The 17265-nt window shown below is 59.2% G+C and overlaps 2 protein-coding genes across 5 annotated transcripts; one reads left to right on the top strand and one right to left on the bottom strand.

Moving 5' to 3' along the window:
• The first annotated feature begins 455 nt into the window (after window positions 1–455).
• On the top strand, window positions 456–15135 carry WRAP73 (WD repeat containing, antisense to TP73). 3 transcript variants are annotated; one of them, XM_059138443.1, is made up of 12 exons: window positions 456–640; window positions 3761–3913; window positions 4419–4535; window positions 5134–5206; window positions 6339–6442; window positions 7187–7273; window positions 7561–7695; window positions 7773–7850; window positions 9279–9384; window positions 10346–10471; window positions 10905–11096; window positions 14920–15135. In XM_059138443.1, the coding sequence occupies exons 1-12, from the start codon at window positions 572–574 to the stop codon at window positions 15018–15020; spliced, it is 1341 nt and encodes a 446-aa protein (XP_058994426.1). In that variant the 5' UTR covers window positions 456–571; the 3' UTR covers window positions 15021–15135. The 3 variants fall into 3 exon arrangements, with proteins under 3 accessions (XP_058994426.1, XP_058994425.1, XP_058994427.1); XM_059138442.1 differs by lacking the exon at window positions 14920–15135 and adding an exon at window positions 11393–11738 and having other exon boundaries at window positions 468–640; XM_059138444.1 differs by lacking the exons at window positions 456–640; window positions 14920–15135 and adding exons at window positions 968–986; window positions 11393–11738.
• TPRG1L (tumor protein p63 regulated 1 like) lies at window positions 12307–16009 on the bottom strand. 2 transcript variants are annotated; one of them, XR_009345581.1, is made up of 6 exons: window positions 15698–16009; window positions 15490–15581; window positions 15228–15404; window positions 14273–14426; window positions 13165–13664; window positions 12307–13092 (listed from the first exon to the last, which is right to left on the bottom strand). XR_009345581.1 is itself a non-coding variant. In XM_059138445.1 (5 exons), the coding sequence occupies exons 1-5, from the start codon at window positions 15911–15913 to the stop codon at window positions 13470–13472; spliced, it is 834 nt and encodes a 277-aa protein (XP_058994428.1). In that variant the 5' UTR covers window positions 15914–16009; the 3' UTR covers window positions 12307–13469. The 2 variants fall into 2 exon arrangements, 1 of the variants encoding a protein (XP_058994428.1); XM_059138445.1 differs by having other exon boundaries at window positions 12307–13664.
• Window positions 16010–17265: the final 1256 nt, after the last annotated feature.

The following is a 17265-nucleotide window of genomic DNA, read 5'->3' as shown; positions in this document are numbered from 1 at the left end:
GTGCCACCCGGGGCGGGCGAGGGCCTCGCGACAGGCAGGGCGGCCGACGCAGCTTCAAAGAGCAAACGAATGCGGACTTACACCGCACGTGTGGAACAGCACGCGCGTGTGCACGTTTGCGTATCAGCACGCGCGTGTGCACACGACTGCGTCTCTTAGGCGAGCGCGTGTCGGTGTGACTGTGCCCGCGTAGTCGCTGTCGGTGCACTTGCCGTCCGACGGGACGTCCCCGAACTTCAGATAGCGGGGACTCTTTTAGTGTCAGTGTGTCCCGTGCGGTTTTGGAGACATTTATCCGCAAACATGATGCGTTGTTTGAAATTCAATTTGAGCGCACGCGCTGCGCCCCGCCCCGCCCACCCCCGCGGGAGGGGACCGCCTGCGCGGGAAGCGGCGCCAGGTGGCGCGGGACTGGGAGAACTACAAGCCCCACAATGCTGCGCGGGCACCGGGGGCCCTGATAGGCTGCGCCGTGCTCTCGTCCTCCGTCACTTCCGGCCGGGGAGGTAGCGGTTGAGGCAACTCTGCAGAGCTGGACTGACGTTCCCGGGCCCCGGGGTAGGCGGCCGCCATGAACTTCTCTGAGGTGTTCAAGCTTTCCAGCCTGCTCTGCAAGTTCTCCCCGGACGGCAAATACCTGGTGAGCGATCTCGGGGCCCGGGGGGAGGCAGCTCGGGGGTCCGCGAACACGGGCCTCCCTCCGGGGACCCAGGCGGATGCCTGGAACAGGGGCCCTGGGGCACGGGGCTCAGGCTGGGGTCTGGGCGGGGGACCGGGCAGATACCCCGAGTGGGGGGCAGGTGACCCGGCTGCATAGTTCTGCAGGGGCTCGGGGCAGAGGACTTGGGCAGATGCTCCAAGCAGGAGCCCCGGCTTGGGCAGGTGCCAGCCTCCCTGCCTCGGTTCCGTCCCTCAGGGGCAGGCAACGGCAGTCCTGCTTCACCCATTTGCGGATCCGAGGCATCAGCTCATTGTCCGGCTGACACGTAAGGCAAACTCGGGACTCCGCCGGCTGTGGTCTGGTCTGGTGCAGTGGTGGGTGCAGTGGTGCAGCTGCTTGGTCTTTTCCTGCCGCCTTCACCTGTATCTGCCCCGGGACAGATGAATGATGGGAGGAATAGCAGTCTGTGTCCCGACACACGGCATTGTCTGCACTCCTTTGAGCTTCTAGGACTTATTATTATTATTGTTCATTATTGGGGTGACAGAATGGTGCTGAACTCACTGAGTGACTCCATCCGGGCAATGTAAGCTTTGAAATAGACCAGTATCATCAGTGTATACCCTCAGACCCTTGTGTGGGGAGGCAGGAGCGGGGAGATACTGGACGTTGGAAATCCAGTAAGAAAAGATCATGCCTTATAAAAGTGCGCTTAGTTGTGTGTCTGAACTGAACCATGCCCCATGGTTCTTTCTCAGATGGAGATTTACTGACATTCCTGGTGTTTGTCTAGGTCTTTGAGAACACAACTCCTTTGTAGAGGTGTTAAATCATGTAAACCAGCATTCAGCTAACACATACATAAAGTCTTCTGCTTAATTCACCCCAGAAGCCTTGGTATGTTACTCAAAGTGCTCCCCATAAATTAGGTCTTTAAAAATAATTTCTGAAAACCCCAGTAAATTATGGAAAGAAACACTGTATTACTTTGCTTCCTTTTTGTTGCCCTGTGGTTTCTCTGCCTTGGTGAAAATACTGCAGGACACTCTATTATAATGTTACTGGAATCCTGTTCTTCGAAGGTCTATCATAAATCCTAAAGAAAGTAGGTCTGTGTTGCCATTTTAATATCTTGCAACAGATTTGACAGATAACTTGCAACAGTTTCATAAGTGCCGATACAGATGTTGCATTTCATAAAGGGTTCATTGTAACTGATCAGAAAGCTGCACTGTGACCCCTGTTTCTTCTAATCCACAATTGCCCTCCCCTCTCCTTTTGACAAAGAAAACTCACGAGGCCCCCCTTTTTTTAAAAAAAGATTTTATTTATTTATTTGACAGACAGAAGTCACAAGTAGGCAGAGAGGCAGGCAGAGAGAGAGGGAAGCAGGCTCCCCGCTGAGCAGAGAGCCCGATGCAGGGCTTGATCCCAGGACCCTGAGATCATGACCTGAGCTGAAGGCAGAGGCTTAACCCACTGAGCCACCCAGATGCCCCTCATGAGGCCTTTTTAAGATGAAAGTTCATAAAACACAAACCAGTAATCTAGTTTGACATTGATAAGGATAAGACGGAAGCCATTAACATTTAAAAATCAGTTCTTGATTTCTAAGTTGTAATCTAATCTATAGTCAGCACATAAGTAAATTCAAATTATTTGCTTAGATACGGCATTTTTAACAACAATGGCCATAAACCGTGTTCGGGAAAACAGCACTGACACTTACACATCTTCCTAGTCAGTATTGGGAATGAGGCAGTGCAACTGTAGGAAAAATGGCCCTGCTTTTCCCTCCTGGGCTGGGAAAGCGTAGTTGTGTGTCGTCCCACACGTCTCTTTGGAGCCCCCAGGATACCAGTGGGGTGTCCTACATCTCCAGTCAGTTCTGGCACGATCCACCTGGAGACCCACAGGTGGACAGTAGGCACCCCACATTAGAGGCCAGCCACAGTGGCAGGCCTTCAGGTTCCCGACAGGCCCTTCAGGTACTCACAGAACTCAGGGAAACACTGGCTTGTTAAAGCACGCGATAAAGGATACAGGGGACTAGCCAGATGGGTAGGACAAGGTCTGGGAGGGCCTCGTGCGCAGGAGCCTCGGTCCCCATGGGTGGGGGTGGGCTGTGTCATCTTCCCTGTGTGGTGTGTTCGCCAGCCTGGAAGCTCTCTGACCCCCATACCGTTGCATTTTGCAGCAGCTTCCTCGTGATCAGTTGTTAACTCCATTGCCAGCCCCTCTCCTCTCTCTGGAGGATGGGACTGGGCTGAAAATTCCAAGCTTCTAACCATGGCCAGTGTTTCTGGTGACCAGAAGACCCACCTAGAGCTGCTTCATTAGAACAAAAGATGCTCCTGGGGCGCCTGGGGGGCTCAGTGGGTTAAGCCTCTTCCTTCAGCTCAGGTCATGATCTCAGGGTCCTGGGATCGAGCCCCGCATTGGGCTCTCTGCTCAGCAGGGAGCCTGCTTCCTCCCTCTCTCTCTGCCTGCCTCTCTGCCTACTTGTGATCTCTCTCCCTCTGTCAAATAAATAAATAAAGTTTAAAAAAAAAATAATGAAAAGATGCTCCCCGTCACCCAGGAGGTTTCAAGGGGCTCCCAGGAGTTCTGAGCCAGAGTCCAGGGCAGAGGCCAGTATGTATGCTCTGTTCCCTCGAAGTCAGCGAGCGTTTGCACAGCATCCTTACGTCTCAGTGGGCCTTCTCAGCGAGGACCCGAGACCTCTGACCTCACTCACTTCCTGTGACTTGTCTGCGGGGCTCGAGCAGCAGCGCCCTTGGTTAGTTCACAGAAGTGCTCATCCCACACGGACATGAGTAGAAAATAACTCAAGTGGAGAGTTTTAACAGAGTACTTTACCCTGGAACGTCTCAGTTTTCAGACGTAGTTTGTATATTTCGACTGTATCGTGGGAGGGCTTCTCTGTTGGGAGCGGGCGATGCAGTCGGGAACAGGAGGCAGTCCCGATGGGATGGAAGACCGGTCTGAAGGGAGAGGAGGAAGGGGGGAGCTCCTGCATGGGGGGGCAGGGAGCGCAGATGCTCTGAAGGCCCCTGGCTTTACACTGTAGACCACGGAGGCCTCTCTGTTCCCTTGCAGGCTTCCTGTGTGCAGTACCGGTTAGTGGTCCGGGACGTGAACACCCTCCAGGTCCTCCAACTGTACACGTGCCTGGACCAGATCCAGCACGCCGAGTGGTCGGCGGACTCCCGGTTCATCCTGTGCGCCATGTACAAGCGGGGGCTGGTGCAGGTGCGCTGCCCGCAGGGCCCACAGCCCCGAGGCCTTCCCAGAGCGTGGCCTGGACAGGGTGATCATGCTCTGTTGCCCTCTTGGTTTGGGGGCGGGGGAAGGGCAGTGTAGTTCAAAGCTAGTTTTGTCTTAAAATTATTAGTTTTAATGGTTTAAGTACTTTCAAAACAAGAAAACACTTCGATCTTCTTAATTTGTAACCAAATAGACTTCCGTAACAGAAAGCGTTCAGAGACACTGAACGTGGACTTCGTGGGTTTTGGGAAGTGCACATGTGGTGTACAGATCCAGCGTCTCCTGAAGGAGCTCGTAGGGCTGGCAAAGGGAATAGCCTATTTAAAACTCAGCCCAGTGAGGTCACCCAGCGGTGTGGCTTCATGCTGCCGTCAGGCCCCGGCCCCTCAGGAAACACTGGGAAAGTTGCCCTGGGTCGGGAGCTGGGTTCCGCGTGGTCCGTGTGCTGATCTGCTGTGGTTCTGCTCACTTGTGTGTGTCGCAAACGCAGGTGTGGTCCTTGGAGCAGCCGGAATGGCACTGCAGAATTGACGAGGGCTCGGCCGGGCTGGTGGCCTCGTGCTGGAGCCCGGACGGCCGCCACATCCTCAACACCACCGAGTTCCATGTGAGTGCGCAGGCGCCTGTCACTGATGGTTGCTGTGAAACCGCGCGGTGGTGAGAAAGCGGGTGCACGTCCGAGAAAGACATGTGGCTTAGGTCATCAGAGTGTTAGAATCACATCGGTGTCGTTATGTAATCTTTTTGCCTAGTTTTAAAGAAAAAGAAAGCAGATTTTTTAAAAAGATTTTTATTTATTCACTTGATAGAGATCATAAGTAGGCAGAGAGGCAGGCAGAGAGAGAGGAGGAAGCAGGTTCCCCACTGAGCAGAGAGCCCGATGTGGGGCTCCATCCCAGGACCCTGAGATCATGACCTGAGCCGAGGGCAGAGGCTTTAACCCACTGAGCCACTCAGGCACCCCAGAAAGCAGATTTTAAAAAAATTCTTCAGCTACAATTTTAAGGACTCGAGCAGACCCTCTGGCAGTAGGAGGTGCGCTCCGCTGCAGACCAGCTTCCGTTTCCCCTTCAGCTGCCCGACCTGTTTGTAATTCTGCAGCAAATGGCTTACTCGGGCCACGGAGTGGGAGACTGTGGGAGGCTTGAAGCCCGTCTCGGAAACTGCTAAGTCGACACTGTTTTCTTTCCCCTTTTCCTCGACAGCTGCGGATAACGGTCTGGTCCTTGTGCACAAAGTCTGTGTCTTACATCAAGTACCCGAAAGCCTGTCAGCAGGGTGAGTGGCCAGAGCGGCTCTGAAGCCTTTCCACGTGCCTGGGGTCCGGGGAGCGCGTGCCCTCTTTATCACGGACACTTTGTGGGCACACGTAGCCTCGGCAGCGTGTCCGTGCGTAGCCAACTCTCTGCCTCTGCACCCAGACTTGCTAATGCCTCGTCTCTGACATCCCACGTGTGTCTCAGAGGACGAGGTAGAATCAAAGGACCTCAAAGAAGTAGGGTTTACACATCGTCCCCTTCCCTGTCAGAGAACTGGGGCCCAGGTGCCTTCAGCTCATGCCCCTCCCGGGAGCACCCCTCCACCCCAGTTCTGAACTTCAAGCCTCTAGGCCTTCTGGCGACTACCCCTGTGGTCACCATGCCTGGAAGTGCAGCCAGGTGACCTCGGGAAGGTGCCGCACGCCTGTCCCGCTGCTGCCAGGAGCTCGTGGCACCATTTCCTGAACGTGCAGTCTTATGCACGAGCAGAATGAAGCCTTACACGATTTGAATATTTTTCCATTTTTTCTGTTGCCATTAGCAGTTTGGAACTTGAATGAAATGCAACTGCATGTTCATTTTTATCTGTATAACTTGGATCTCAGTGTCTCTGCGGAAGGCAAATACATTTCCTGAGTGGAAGCAAAGTCTTCTGTGTGTGTTCTTCTGGCTCACGACGCATGAGATGTGGCTCAGGGCTTTTTGAGCTCATACGGAACTAGAAATTTAACATTTTCAACCAAAGTCTATTTCCAAATTCTTTGCTTAAGTTCACTTCTTCCAAGTAGTTAAATTCAAAGTAAAAATTCAACGTGTAATGACAACCGACTTTAAACCGGTAGAATTCCCTGTGACTTATTTTCTAAAGACATGACGACCCGTGTCCCGTGAGGTGCGAGGCGCACCTTTTAGTAACGTTCCGCAGTTCCCAGGTTTCCTCGCAGGTCCCGGCCCGGGGTCTGCGGGGTTCTGCAGAACAGCCCAGCGGGCGGTGGAGCCCGGACCACAGTCACTGCGTCGTGGCTCTCCTGTGGGCTGCGTGCACCCGTCCCTTCCCGCGGCCGCTACTTCCCTTCCCATGCCCCGTCCCTCCTCGAAGGTGTGGTTCCTCCTGCTCGGCTGCGGACAGCAGGCCCTGTTCCTCTCGGCAGGGATCTCCTTCACCCGGGACGGCCGCTACCTGGCGCTGGCTGAGCGGCGGGACTGCAAGGACCACGTGAGCATCTTCGTCTGCAGCGACTGGCAGCTGCTGCGGGTAGGGCTTGCTCGGTGATCCTGTGGGCACGGGGGTGGCCGAGACGGGGATTCCTGGCAGCTCCGGGGCCCCTTCAGGAGAGTGGGCGACAGTGTGACGTCGTCGCTCCGGAGTGCAGAGCATGGGCCCACCCGGTGTGCAGTAGACCTGATGTGCCGTCCTTGGGAGCCATTTCCCGTTTGTTAGTGTAGTGGGATTTGCGTGTGTGTTGCTGTGTGAGGAGGACGAGCGCCTACTCTGGGCAAGATGCCAGGGTGCCGGGGTGCCGGGCAGCCCAGGGCACAGAGCCCTGCCCTGGCTGGGCTTACATCTGCAGGAGGCCGGGTGCAGAGAAGCTTCTGGAATAGGAATGGCCATTCCATCAGAGCACCAAGGAGTCCTCGCTGACTGGGCATGGAGGGTCCTGGCCCGATCTTGCCTGAGTCAGCCTTGCAGGAGTGAGGCTGAGCAGGCGGGAAGAGGAGGAGGGGGGAGCGCGGGGAGGGCAGCAGGAGGGGCCGCGCTGGGCCCCGTCCTGCCTCGCGGGCTGTAGCCGCGTGCTGGCCGCGTGCTGGCCGCCTGGGACCTCCTTGATGCTCCGGCGGGATTTTAATTATGGAAGGACAGAGCTGTAGATACTCTTGTCCATTTCTATATAAAGAAATTAAATACTAAACATGTAAAATAAAAACCTCAGTTATAAATTGTGCCTTTGTTTAAGGAAACACTTTCAAAAGTATTGTTTCTCCCTTTTGCTTTTGGAAGCACTTTGATACGGAGACCCAGGACCTCGCAGGGATTGAGTGGGCCCCAAACGGCTGTGTGCTGGCAGTGTGGGACACCTGTCTGGAGGTATAGAAGATGACCAGGTAGACCTCTGTGACTTAAGTGCTGTGACCTGTGTTTACCTGAGGTTCCGTGGTGGCCCGGTTAGCCTCCTGGGCTCCGATGTGGAGCTGTAGTCCTTGGACCACAAAGTCCTTACGTTTGTGGCCAAGGACCCCACTGTCGCCTCTGGCGGGGGAGGTCCTGTCTTCTCTCCAACGTCCCACCCGCTGTCCGAGTCCCGCTGGCAGGTGTCTGTGTCCTTCCCGGGCTCAGGTCAGCACGAGGCTCAGCCGCTGTGGTGTCTCCTTCAGTACAAGGTCCTGCTCTACTCCTTGGACGGCCGGCTCCTGTCTGCCTACTGTGCCTACGAGTGGTCCCTGGGCGTCAAGTCGGTGGCCTGGAGCCCCAGCAGTCAGTTCCTGGCGGTGGGAAGCTACGATGGGAAGGTGAGGACAGAGCAGGGCACGTGGGGACGCCGAGGGCCCAGCGCAGGCCGGGCCTCACGCGCACGTTCTCTCCTCAGGTGCGCATTCTTAATCATGTGACTTGGAAAATGATCACAGAGTTTGGGCATCCAGCAACTGTTACTAATCCCAAAATAGTAAGTCTGGAATGCAGGCCTCCGTCAGGGCAGCATTTGGGGAAGGGAGGTAGAAAAATGCGCTTTTCTCTTCACACTGTTCCTCGTGTGATACAGGCACTTACATCACTAGAAACTTGTGTCACTGTTTTTCTTCTCTCTCTCTGTTTATTTATTTATTTACTTATTTTTATAGATTTTATTTATTTGATAGAGAGAGATCACAAGTAGGCAGAGAGAGAGAGGAGGAGGCAGACTCCCCGCTGAGCAGAGAGCCCGATGCGGGACTTGATCCCAGGACCCTGAGACCATGACCCGAGCCGAAGGCAGCGGCTCAGCCCACTGAGCCACCCAGGCGCCCCCCTCTCTCTTTTTTCAAAAATAAAGATTTTATTTATTTGACAGAGAGACAGCGAGAGAGGGAACACAAGCAGGCGGGGTGGGAGAGGGGGAAGCTGGCTCCCTGCTGAGCAGAGAGCCCCATGTGGTGCTCGATCCCAGGACCCCAGGATCACGGGAGTCGAAGACAGATGCCTAATGGAGGCGCCGCTAGAAACATCTGTCATGGAACATTTCACAGGATTAGAGTCCTTGCCCTATCCCTCCCCTCCGCAGATGTCCCAGAGCTGCCCCTGCTCTCGGCACTGTAACCAGGGTCTCCCACCTGCAGGCACTGAGCATCTAGGGCTGGAGAACCAGACCATCCATCTAGGGAGTGGATGTCCCTGAGCAGGCAGGGACTGGCAGCGTGCTGAGGGATCACGGCGTCAGATGCCAGGAAGAAGTGATACAGGATCTGAGGGATAAGCGGTTCAGGCAGTGGAAACAGGAAGTGCAAATGTCCTGAGGCAGGTGCTGGGGGCAGGGGCAGCCCAGCAGGGGGCGGACAGACCCTGACCTTGGGGAACTTGCCCACAGATGAGAAACATGAGTGAAAACAGAAGGAAGAGAGGGGCATACCTGGGGAAGTGAGGCTCAGGCGGGGCCCTGTGGAGGCACTGGGCTAGAGGTGTGGGCAAGGTTGTGAGAGGCCGAGTCCGAGCGGGCCGGCCGTACTGCCCTGGAAGGGTGTGCTGCAGGTCCTTCCAGCCACAACGCCAGCGCCTTCTAAAGCTGTAGGGCAGGCTGAGGCTCCTCACCTCCTCAAGCACGGGCCTGTCAGGCCTCAGTCCGCAGATGCCGCCTCGTTTCCTGGGCCTTGCCCCCTGGGAAATGCCTGTGCGTGCTGGCCGAGCGGCCGGCCGCGTGATGCAGGTTTGTACGCCGCCAGCACACACGGAAGGCATTAAGAACCCCACGAGGGAGCGGGTGTTGCTGGGCAGGGTCCCTCCTGTCCCCAGGAACGGCACCCCTGCCACGAGGTCAGGCGTCACCATTATCAGGTACTGTCACCGCCTGTGCTCCTGCCCCTGCCGAGCGGGCCGGCAGCAAGACTGTTGTGTGTTCCAGGTGGTGTATAAGGAAGCCGAGAAGAACCCGCGGCTGGCGCTGGGCCGCCTGGCCTTCCCCCCGCCCAGGGCAGCGGCCGGTGCGGCCTCCAGCACGGAGAGCAAATGTGAGCAGCAGAGGGCCGGGGCCATCCATGTTCTTTTCTTTTGTTTTCTAAGATTTTATTTATTTTATTTGGCAGAGAGAGAGAGACCACCAGTAGACAGGCAGGCAGAGAGAGGGTGAAGCAGGCTCCCCGCCGAGCAGAGAGCCCGATGCAGGACTTGATCCTAGGACCCTGAGATCATGACCTGAGCCAAAGGCAGAGGCTTAACCCATTGAGCCCCCCAGGCGCCCCTGGACATTGATTTTTTTTCTTTAGGTATATTTTCCCTTCCCTGTGACCCCTCCCAGCCAGCAGCCCTCACTCGGGGAGCGGTAGAGCGTGGGGAGGTGTTTGCTGATTGCATCTAAGTGCTGGACCCAGGCTGGACAGCTGGTGCTCCGAGGGCGAGTTCCCTAATGACTGGGCATATGTCCCCCGGTCAGCGAGAGAGGTGTGGGAGCAGTCCGTCCGGGGGCCTGCAGCCACGGGGCTGCTTGTGGGTCTCAGCCATGGGGTCCCCGCTTCTGTGCGGCGTCACGCAGGCTTTAGGACAAGAGGGGGCCCTGGAGCAGTGGCCAGGCCGGGCTCCGTCAGCACCCCCAGTGGGGCGACCTGGACCCAGCGAGCACACTGCCCCCCCACCGGCCTTCTCTTCCTCTTATAACCTCTCACTGCAGGTCTTACAACGTCGTTTAAGACTTTCCCGTAGAGCAGTTTAAGTGCACAGCAAAGTGGAGGGGAAGGCCCGAGTTCCCACACACCCCCGCCCCGCGTGGCCAGGCCTCTCTGCCCCGCGGACCCCCCTGCAGGTGCATTTGCTGCCTTGACGCGGGGCACGGGTGAGCCCCGATTTCATAGGCGTTTGCCTGACGTGTTCACATGCCAGTGTTGTTCTGCACGAGGGCCGGGGGGGCGGCCAGGGTGGGGTCTCAGATGTGCACGCCACAACTGCCCCGCAGCATCCCCTCTTCCAATGTTCTAGATGAGATCGCCTCGGTGCCAGTTTCCTTACAGACTCTGAAGCCTGTTGCTGACCGAGCAAACCCGAAAGTCGGCATAGGAGCGTTGGCCTTTAGTCCGGACAACTACTTCCTGGCGACAAGAAATGGTCAGTGGCCACAGGCCTGCACCAGGCCTCTCGCGGTTTCCTTGGGTGCCCAGGCTTTCAGAGCCGAGAAGAAACCAGGTATCAGGCTTCCCAGAGTGCTGCGTCCTCCCTGGTGCTGGGACAGCGTGCCCACGGAAGCTTCTGGAGGCGCAGGCCTTGTCTGGCAGAGCAGCAGCCGGTCGACCGCTGGCCTTGTCCTGTTTGGTGAAGAACAGGGCCCAGACAGCAGGACGGCCGAGGGCCCGTTTTAGACAGGGAGGGTGTTCATGGTTTTTTAGGGCATAGAAACAGTCGTTAGGCCCGGGAGCCTGGAGGGAGGAGCGGGGAGTGTGCTGCCCGTGAAGACCCCAGAGCAGCGGCGCCCATGGGTCCCGTGGCCCAGCCTCTGGGGCGCGGTGAAGAACCGGGCACCTGCCGCATCTTCCCTCCTCAGACAGCGTCCCGAATGCCGTCTGGATCTGGGACATACAGAAGCTGAAACTCTTCGTGGTGCTTGAGCAGCTGTCCCCGGTGCGCTCCTTCCAGTGGGACCCACAGCAGCCCCGACTGGCCATCTGCACGGGCGGCAACAAGGTGTACCTGTGGTCGCCGGCGGGCTGCGTGTCGGTGCAGGTGCCCGGGGAAGGTGAGTGCGCGGCCGCGTTCCTCGGAGTTCCTCCTGGCCGGCCGCAGGCGGGACTCCAGCAGACGGGCACAGCCTGGCTCGTCTGCATTACTGCCTTGAGTGTGAAGCGAGGGTCACCGCCCGTCCCCAGCGTGCACTCCCTGGCATTGGCCTGGGGCTCGCAGTGTCTCTAGGTTGTAAGAAGGCCCCCCGAGCTGATCTGGGGCTGTGGCTGGGTCTCTCTGGGCCTGTCCTCTGCTCATGGAGTGTGGTGTTGCTCTCAGCCTTTAACCCTCTGGCCACCTGTCTTTCTCCAGGTGACTTTCAGGTGCTTTCTCTGTGCTGGCATTTCAGCGGGGACTCACTGGCCCTTCTCAGTAAGGACCACTTCTGTCTGTGCTTCCTGGAGACCGAGGAGAGAGTTGGCACAGCCTTCGGACGGCCGGGTGACCATACCTAGGCCGTGTGCATAGCCGGGTCCTGGTGAGACCGAGGCAGGACGGCTGGCATGTGCCGGCTGCAGAGAAGGGATGGGCTTTCCTGGGTGCTGCTCCAGCCATGGTGGCCCAGAGGAAACGATTTGCTGTTATTTTTCTATAGCATTTTTGTAAATATGTATGGTAATAATTTTTATTTAAAATAAGTATTTCCTAATTCATAAAATGGCTGATGGCTTGCGTCCATGAAAGGTTTGGTTATGGGAGGGACTCCTGGTCTCAGGTTTTGGGGTCACTAACAGGAAGGAACAGACCCCGTTTCTCCCTCAGGTGGATACCTGCTCTGCTCTGGGGCCCCCATTCCCCATCACTGCGTGGTGTTTCTGGGGAACCGGCTTGGGCTTCACATGGGCCGTGTTCTGGAGTGCAGGGAGGGGAGCCCTGAGCACTGGAAGGGTGGTGCCACATGGGGAGGCAGGGAACACAGGCCCCAGGGCCTCTGGGTCACGGTCAGGTCTGCAGAGAGTCCCCCCTGGCCTTCTGTCCACAGCAGTTCCTGCCACCTCTCAGTCCAGGTGGTCTGACGGCGGCCAGGACGGAGAAGCACCAGTGCAGGAAGTAGGCTTCCAAACCTGGGTTCGTCAGCCCGGCTAAAGGCTCAAGGCTGGTTTGCTCGCCACTCTCTAGGTTTTTCTCTGAGCGAGCTGCACCAGGACAGGAATTCCTTACCCGAATGTGCACAGCCAGTTGGCAGGCTCTCAAAGCGAACAGCTTCAAAGAAGGAAAGACATGTGTTCAATTGTAAATGTCTTTACTACGAGACCAAAAGCGAAGGCTCGAGACCCAGGTGGCGTGGAGGCAGCCTTTTGATGCGCACAGGCTGCTGCGTTTGGGTCCCAGCCATGCCAACTACAGCCACGCCAAAGCTGTGGATGGGGAGGGAGAAACGGTGAGCCGGCACTTCAGGCCGGGGACACGTGCTCCCAGTCGAGCCAGCAAGCGGAGGGCAGGTGCGAGAGTGGGCGGCGTGTTGCGGTTCCCACCTGGACACGCTCTGCTGGCTGCCGCGGCTCAGGCGTCGTCAGGGCCAATGGACGGCCTTGGGTCAGCGTGGGCGTTGTGGTCACCGAGCCGGGGTCAGCAGCATATGAGAGGAGACTAATACGACCCCTTTTTTCAAAAGGGCATCTTGAAAAGCAAAGTAAGCAACCCCCATTTTAAATACGAAAACGAGAAGACAAACCTGGACTAGGCAGGGTCGTCAAACTGTTTGCAAAGAACTAAGAAGGTGACTGAAATTAATGAACTGTCTCGAAATGACTTCCTGTGGACTTCCGGGCCTGGGAAGGATGCCAGAGGTACTACACAGTACAAGTTTACAAAAGCGTGGCTTTGGGTCAAACATGTATTCACACAAAAGCAGCTATTCACTCGGCAGCGCGAGGCAGACTGTCTCTCGCTTAGTTCAGCAGCCTGGCTTGTTCTGCAATTAGCTTTAAGAAAACGGATGAAATTTCAAAATACAAAACTGGACACCAAACAGAAAGGTATTTGCAACTACGGGCAGTGGGGTCAGGGACCTCCCTGGACGGAGCAGTCCACACAGCATTGGCCTGGGGCTCGCAGCGCCAGCAGGGAGGTCCTGGCAGGACCACGCGTTTATTAACACGCCAGCGCGCTGGGGCGGGGAGGACCACGAGAAGCCAAATGCAGACACTCCAGGAAAAGCACGGAAACAGGTTCTAGAAGACAAAATACCAGCCAAGACAGGGACAGCTAGCTTCCTTTTTGTCCGTAGCTCCTATTGCCAGATGTCCACGACCCAGCTAGGTCATAGAATTCATTCGACTATTCTAATCGCGCTCAGACCCCTAAAGGTTCAGAGCTCCGACCCTGCAGGGGCAGCAGAGCCGGCGTGTCCGACGCCCCAAGTTCCCATGTCTGCCTGTGGCAGCGTCTAGAAGCCTATTTTGCCTCTGGTCATGGAATAGCCCAGTTTAGCTTCGTTGTTAATGAAGGACATCAGTCCCACGTAGGTCTCAATGAGGAGGGGGCGCTCCAGGACCAGCACACCGCTGGCTTGCCCCGGCAAAGGACTCTCTTTTTGGGCTTTTTTGACAGCTTGGATTAACATAGCTTTGAAGCTTTCCAACTTAAAAGAGAGAGAAAACATGTTGATCAGCGATCTACACCAGGAAAACCCCACCCAGTTCTGCACCAGCCCCCGTCACTGCCCCTGCGTGAGAGGCCTTTCCAGCCACAGCCTCACAGTCCCTCAGCGCCTTCATGATGTGGCTCTCTGTTTAGTCCCTTGCCATGCGGACACATGACGAGCCGCACAGGGCCTTGCCCTCCGCACATCACAGCAGATCTGCAGTCGGGACCTACCTAATCCCTCTGCCACCTGCCAGGCCAGGAAGGAGGCCACGGTGCACGGCTGCCAAGCGGCGTCTAACTATGGCCTTACCAGGGCCCCAGGGCATCCTCTCCTGGTGAACACAGACTGCCTGGAACCCTGCTAGGCCCTCCTCCAAGGCGATGGTGGCCACAAGGGGCCAGGCTGTACAGCCCCACTGACCAGGAGCCACTAGCCACATGGGGCTATTTAAATGTAAGCTAACCCTTCTAAAATTTATAAGTCTGTTTCCTCAGTTTACTATGACCGTTCCCATGCTCCATGGCCACACGTGGCCGCCGCGGTGAGCAGGGCAGCGTGAGAACACTGCCATCACAGCTGGGAAGCAGCTCTTATGGTCTTACTTGGCACAGAGAGGCAGTCTTCTCATCCGCACCGGCCATCGGGTGCTCGATGAACGTGGCGTAGGGCACATTGGTGGACCAGGGGTTCCATCTGTTTATAAAGGAAGGGCGGCTCTGCTTGTCCCACTGAATGCGAATCCCAAGACCTTCTCGCCTACAGAGAAGAAACGAAGAGCTCACTCCGCCGGCCCCAGCGCTCCCCCGCAGCCCGATCAGGTGTGGGGACGGACACTGGGACGCTGCTCCACGGCCACCGACAAGACCTGCGGCGCTTCCAGCAGAGAACTTCTGGGCTCCGGGAGTGACCGCGGTCGCCAGTCAGCACGCGCCGCGCACTCTGGACGTGACAGATGGAAAACTGGTGACCCCGATCTTCCCACGATTACTGCAGGTTAAGGGGCCACCGGAAGACTCTGTGGGCGGGCTGAGCACATGGACGACACGCCGGCAACTTGAGGGCTTTGTCCCCAAGTTCTCGCTGCTGGCACTCTCGACAGGCACAGCTTCCCGTCCCCAAACCCAGGCTCTGCAGCGGGCTCGAGGCGGACAGCCTAAGCCTCCCAACCCGACTGCAGTCGAGGCTGCGCAAGGGTCATGATCACTTCCTCCTGACACGGGCCACTAACTGCTCTACCTTTAACTTGCAGGGACATGTGTAAATGGACATAACACACGACCCTTTTTCCGTCAGAACTCAGCCAGAGCAGGGCGAGACCTGACCCGGGCCCCCCTTCCTGGCCAGAGGTAAAGTGCTGGGTTTGGCGGGCCCCATCCCAAGAACGCCGGGTCCGGTCTGCTCCGTTTCGCCGCCAGCCTCGCGGCTCTCCTTCCAGCGCGCCCGCAGCCCCGGAGCCCGCAGCCCACGCGCCCGCAGCCCCCGCGCCGCCCACCGCAGCGGCAGACCCAAGGCCGCCGGGAAGCGGAGGCCCCGGCGCGGCTCCGCTCGCGGACTTACTTGTTGAGCGACTTCGGGGGGAACTGGAACTCCCCGCAGGAGATGGTGTCCACCGCGCTCAAGGCCACGCGCACCACCTGCCGGCACTGAAGGCCGATGAAGTCGTACTTGCAGATGAGCAGCGCCTGGTCCGTGATGAGCACCAGCCGCTCCTTCTCGTTGTTCCAGTGGTCGACCCTGCCCGCACACGGCTGTCACCGCGCGGCCCCGCGCCCCCGCCCCCGGCCCCGCGCCCCCGGCCCCGGCCCCGCGCCCCGCTCACTCGGTCAGCAGCCACACGCCCTGGATGTCGCCGTCCTCCACCGGCCGCACCACCACGCCTATCTCCTCCACCGCCTGCTCGATGGTGCCGGGCTGCGCGGGCGGCGGCGGTCACGCTCCGTCCGCCGCGGCCCCCCGGCCCCTCCCGCGGCCCCCGCCCCCGCCCCGGCCCGGCCCGGCCCCTCCCCGGGACGCCCGGCCCGCCTCACCCGGAACACGAAGTACTCCTTGACGCGGGCGCGGCGCGTGGGGTCGTGGACGCTGAGCGGCCACAGCGTCTGGCGCAGCGGCGTGCCCGCGCCCGGCCTCCCCCCGACCCCGACCCCGCCGCCGCCGCCGCCGCCCGCGCCGACCTCCTCGCCGGCCGCCAGCACCGCCGTGGGGCTCGTGCCCGCCGAGTCCACCGAGTCCCGCAGCTGCAGCATGGCCAGGCCGGCCGCCGCCCCGGACCCCGAGCCCGCGCCCCGCACCGCAGACCCCAGACCCGGCCGGAAGAGGTCGCAGTCCCGTCGCCGCCGCTACCGCCCCCGGCCCCGGCCCCGCCCCAGCGCCGGCCCCGCCCCGGCCCTCCCCCTGGTCACCGCGGTTGGCTCGGCCCCGTCGGTCCCGCCTCAGACTCCGCCCTCTCCCGCCCCCTCCTGCCCCGGCAATTGGCTCTTCGCCAGCCGTCTTCCGCGATTGGTCCTTCCCGCCGCCAGTTCACAGTCGCTCCCGCCCCTCTCCGCGCCGGAAGCGCACGCCGCGCGCACGCCCATTTCCTCTTGACGCGACGGGGAGGGGGGCTCCGGGGCTGGTTGCCAAGGAGACGCGGAGGGTGCGCTCGGCGTCCAGCGCCAGTTACCCGCCGAGGGGCCCGCGGGCTCCGCCCCCGCCGTGCGGGCTCCGCCCCCGCCGTGCGGTCTCGGTCCCCGGACGCGCCCCTCACTCCGCCGTCTCCCTCCGCCCCCTCCGAGGCCCCGCCCCCCGCTGCCCCCTTCGACGCCCCCCTCGCCCGCGGCCCGGCCCCCGACGCGACCCGACGCCAGCAGGGGCCGAGGGTGCTGGAGGCGCTGCCCGCGAGGCCCGCACGGCCGGGCGCCCCGGGCGCGGAGCTATTGGGGGGGCCGCTCCGGACCGCGCAGCCGCGGCCTCCCTGCTCCCCGGACGCGGCCCTCACAGGAGGGGACACGGAGGCCCAGGCCACTTGCCCCTCCACTCAAGGGTCAGAGCAGGACTCTTGCCCCCAAGCGTCCCAGGCCCGCTCTAGTCCGCCAGACCCTAGAACTGCGTCTGTTCTTCTGGGGTGGCGGCTTTGGCCGGAGCAGGGCCACCCTCGGCTTCTGCCCTGCGGTCCCCCCAGGGCGTGGTCTTGGCCCAGGTCAAGCCCCAGGCCGTCTTCATCACCGTCCCCCTGGGGGAACCCAGGGGCTGTGCATCCAAAGCCCCACCCGGCAGGTCACTTGGGACTTCCGCTGCCTTGAAGCGTGCCACCCACTTACTCCCCCACCCCCAGAGCTGTCTGGCCTCACCCCTGCTGTGTCCATCCTGGAGCACCGGTTACCCACGCGACATGCACGTGCCCACGCCCGCCCCTTAGGAGAGCTCCGGCGCTGGCCTCTACGGATGCTCGAGCCTTGGGTTTATAGCCACTTTCAGAGTTAAGTTTCCCCAGCGCCCCGGGATGGCCACACACCACGGTGTGCGCCCTCAGGTTGGAGAGGGCTGGGGGCGGGCTGGGCCCTAGAGTGGAGGCGCTCACAGGTGATCCACAACTCAAGGATGGCCCAACCTTCTGTCC

This window comes from Mustela lutreola, chromosome 10 (genome assembly GCF_030435805.1).
Source record: "Mustela lutreola isolate mMusLut2 chromosome 10, mMusLut2.pri, whole genome shotgun sequence".
In the NCBI taxonomy this organism is placed as follows: Eukaryota; Metazoa; Chordata; class Mammalia; order Carnivora; family Mustelidae; genus Mustela; species Mustela lutreola.
Note: the sequence above shows the minus strand (reverse complement) of the source record. Positions and strands in the feature narration are given on the sequence as shown.

What these genes read in the sequence shown, in the direction of transcription:
- WRAP73 (XM_059138442.1), top strand. Translation starts at nt 572, where the DNA reads ATGAACTTCTCTGAGGTGTTCAAGCTTTCCAGCCTGCTCTGCAAGTTC. An exon ending in CCCCGGACGGCAAATACCTG is followed by an intron (nt 641 to 3,760) that starts GTGAGCGATCTC and finishes GTTCCCTTGCAG; the next exon opens with GCTTCCTGTGTGCAGTACCG. An exon ending in GGTGCAGGTGCCCGGGGAAG is followed by an intron (nt 11,097 to 11,392) that starts GTGAGTGCGCGG and finishes GTCTTTCTCCAG; the next exon opens with GTGACTTTCAGGTGCTTTCT.
- TPRG1L (XM_059138445.1), bottom strand. Translation starts at nt 15,913, where the DNA reads ATGCTGCAGCTGCGGGACTCGGTGGACTCGGCGGGCACGAGCCCCACG. An exon ending in CCCCCGAAGTCGCTCAACAA is followed by an intron (nt 14,427 to 15,227) that starts GTAAGTCCGCGA and finishes TCTTCTCTGTAG; the next exon opens with GCGAGAAGGTCTTGGGATTC. An exon ending in AGACTGCCTCTCTGTGCCAA is followed by an intron (nt 13,665 to 14,272) that starts GTAAGACCATAA and finishes CTCTCTTTTAAG; the next exon opens with TTGGAAAGCTTCAAAGCTAT.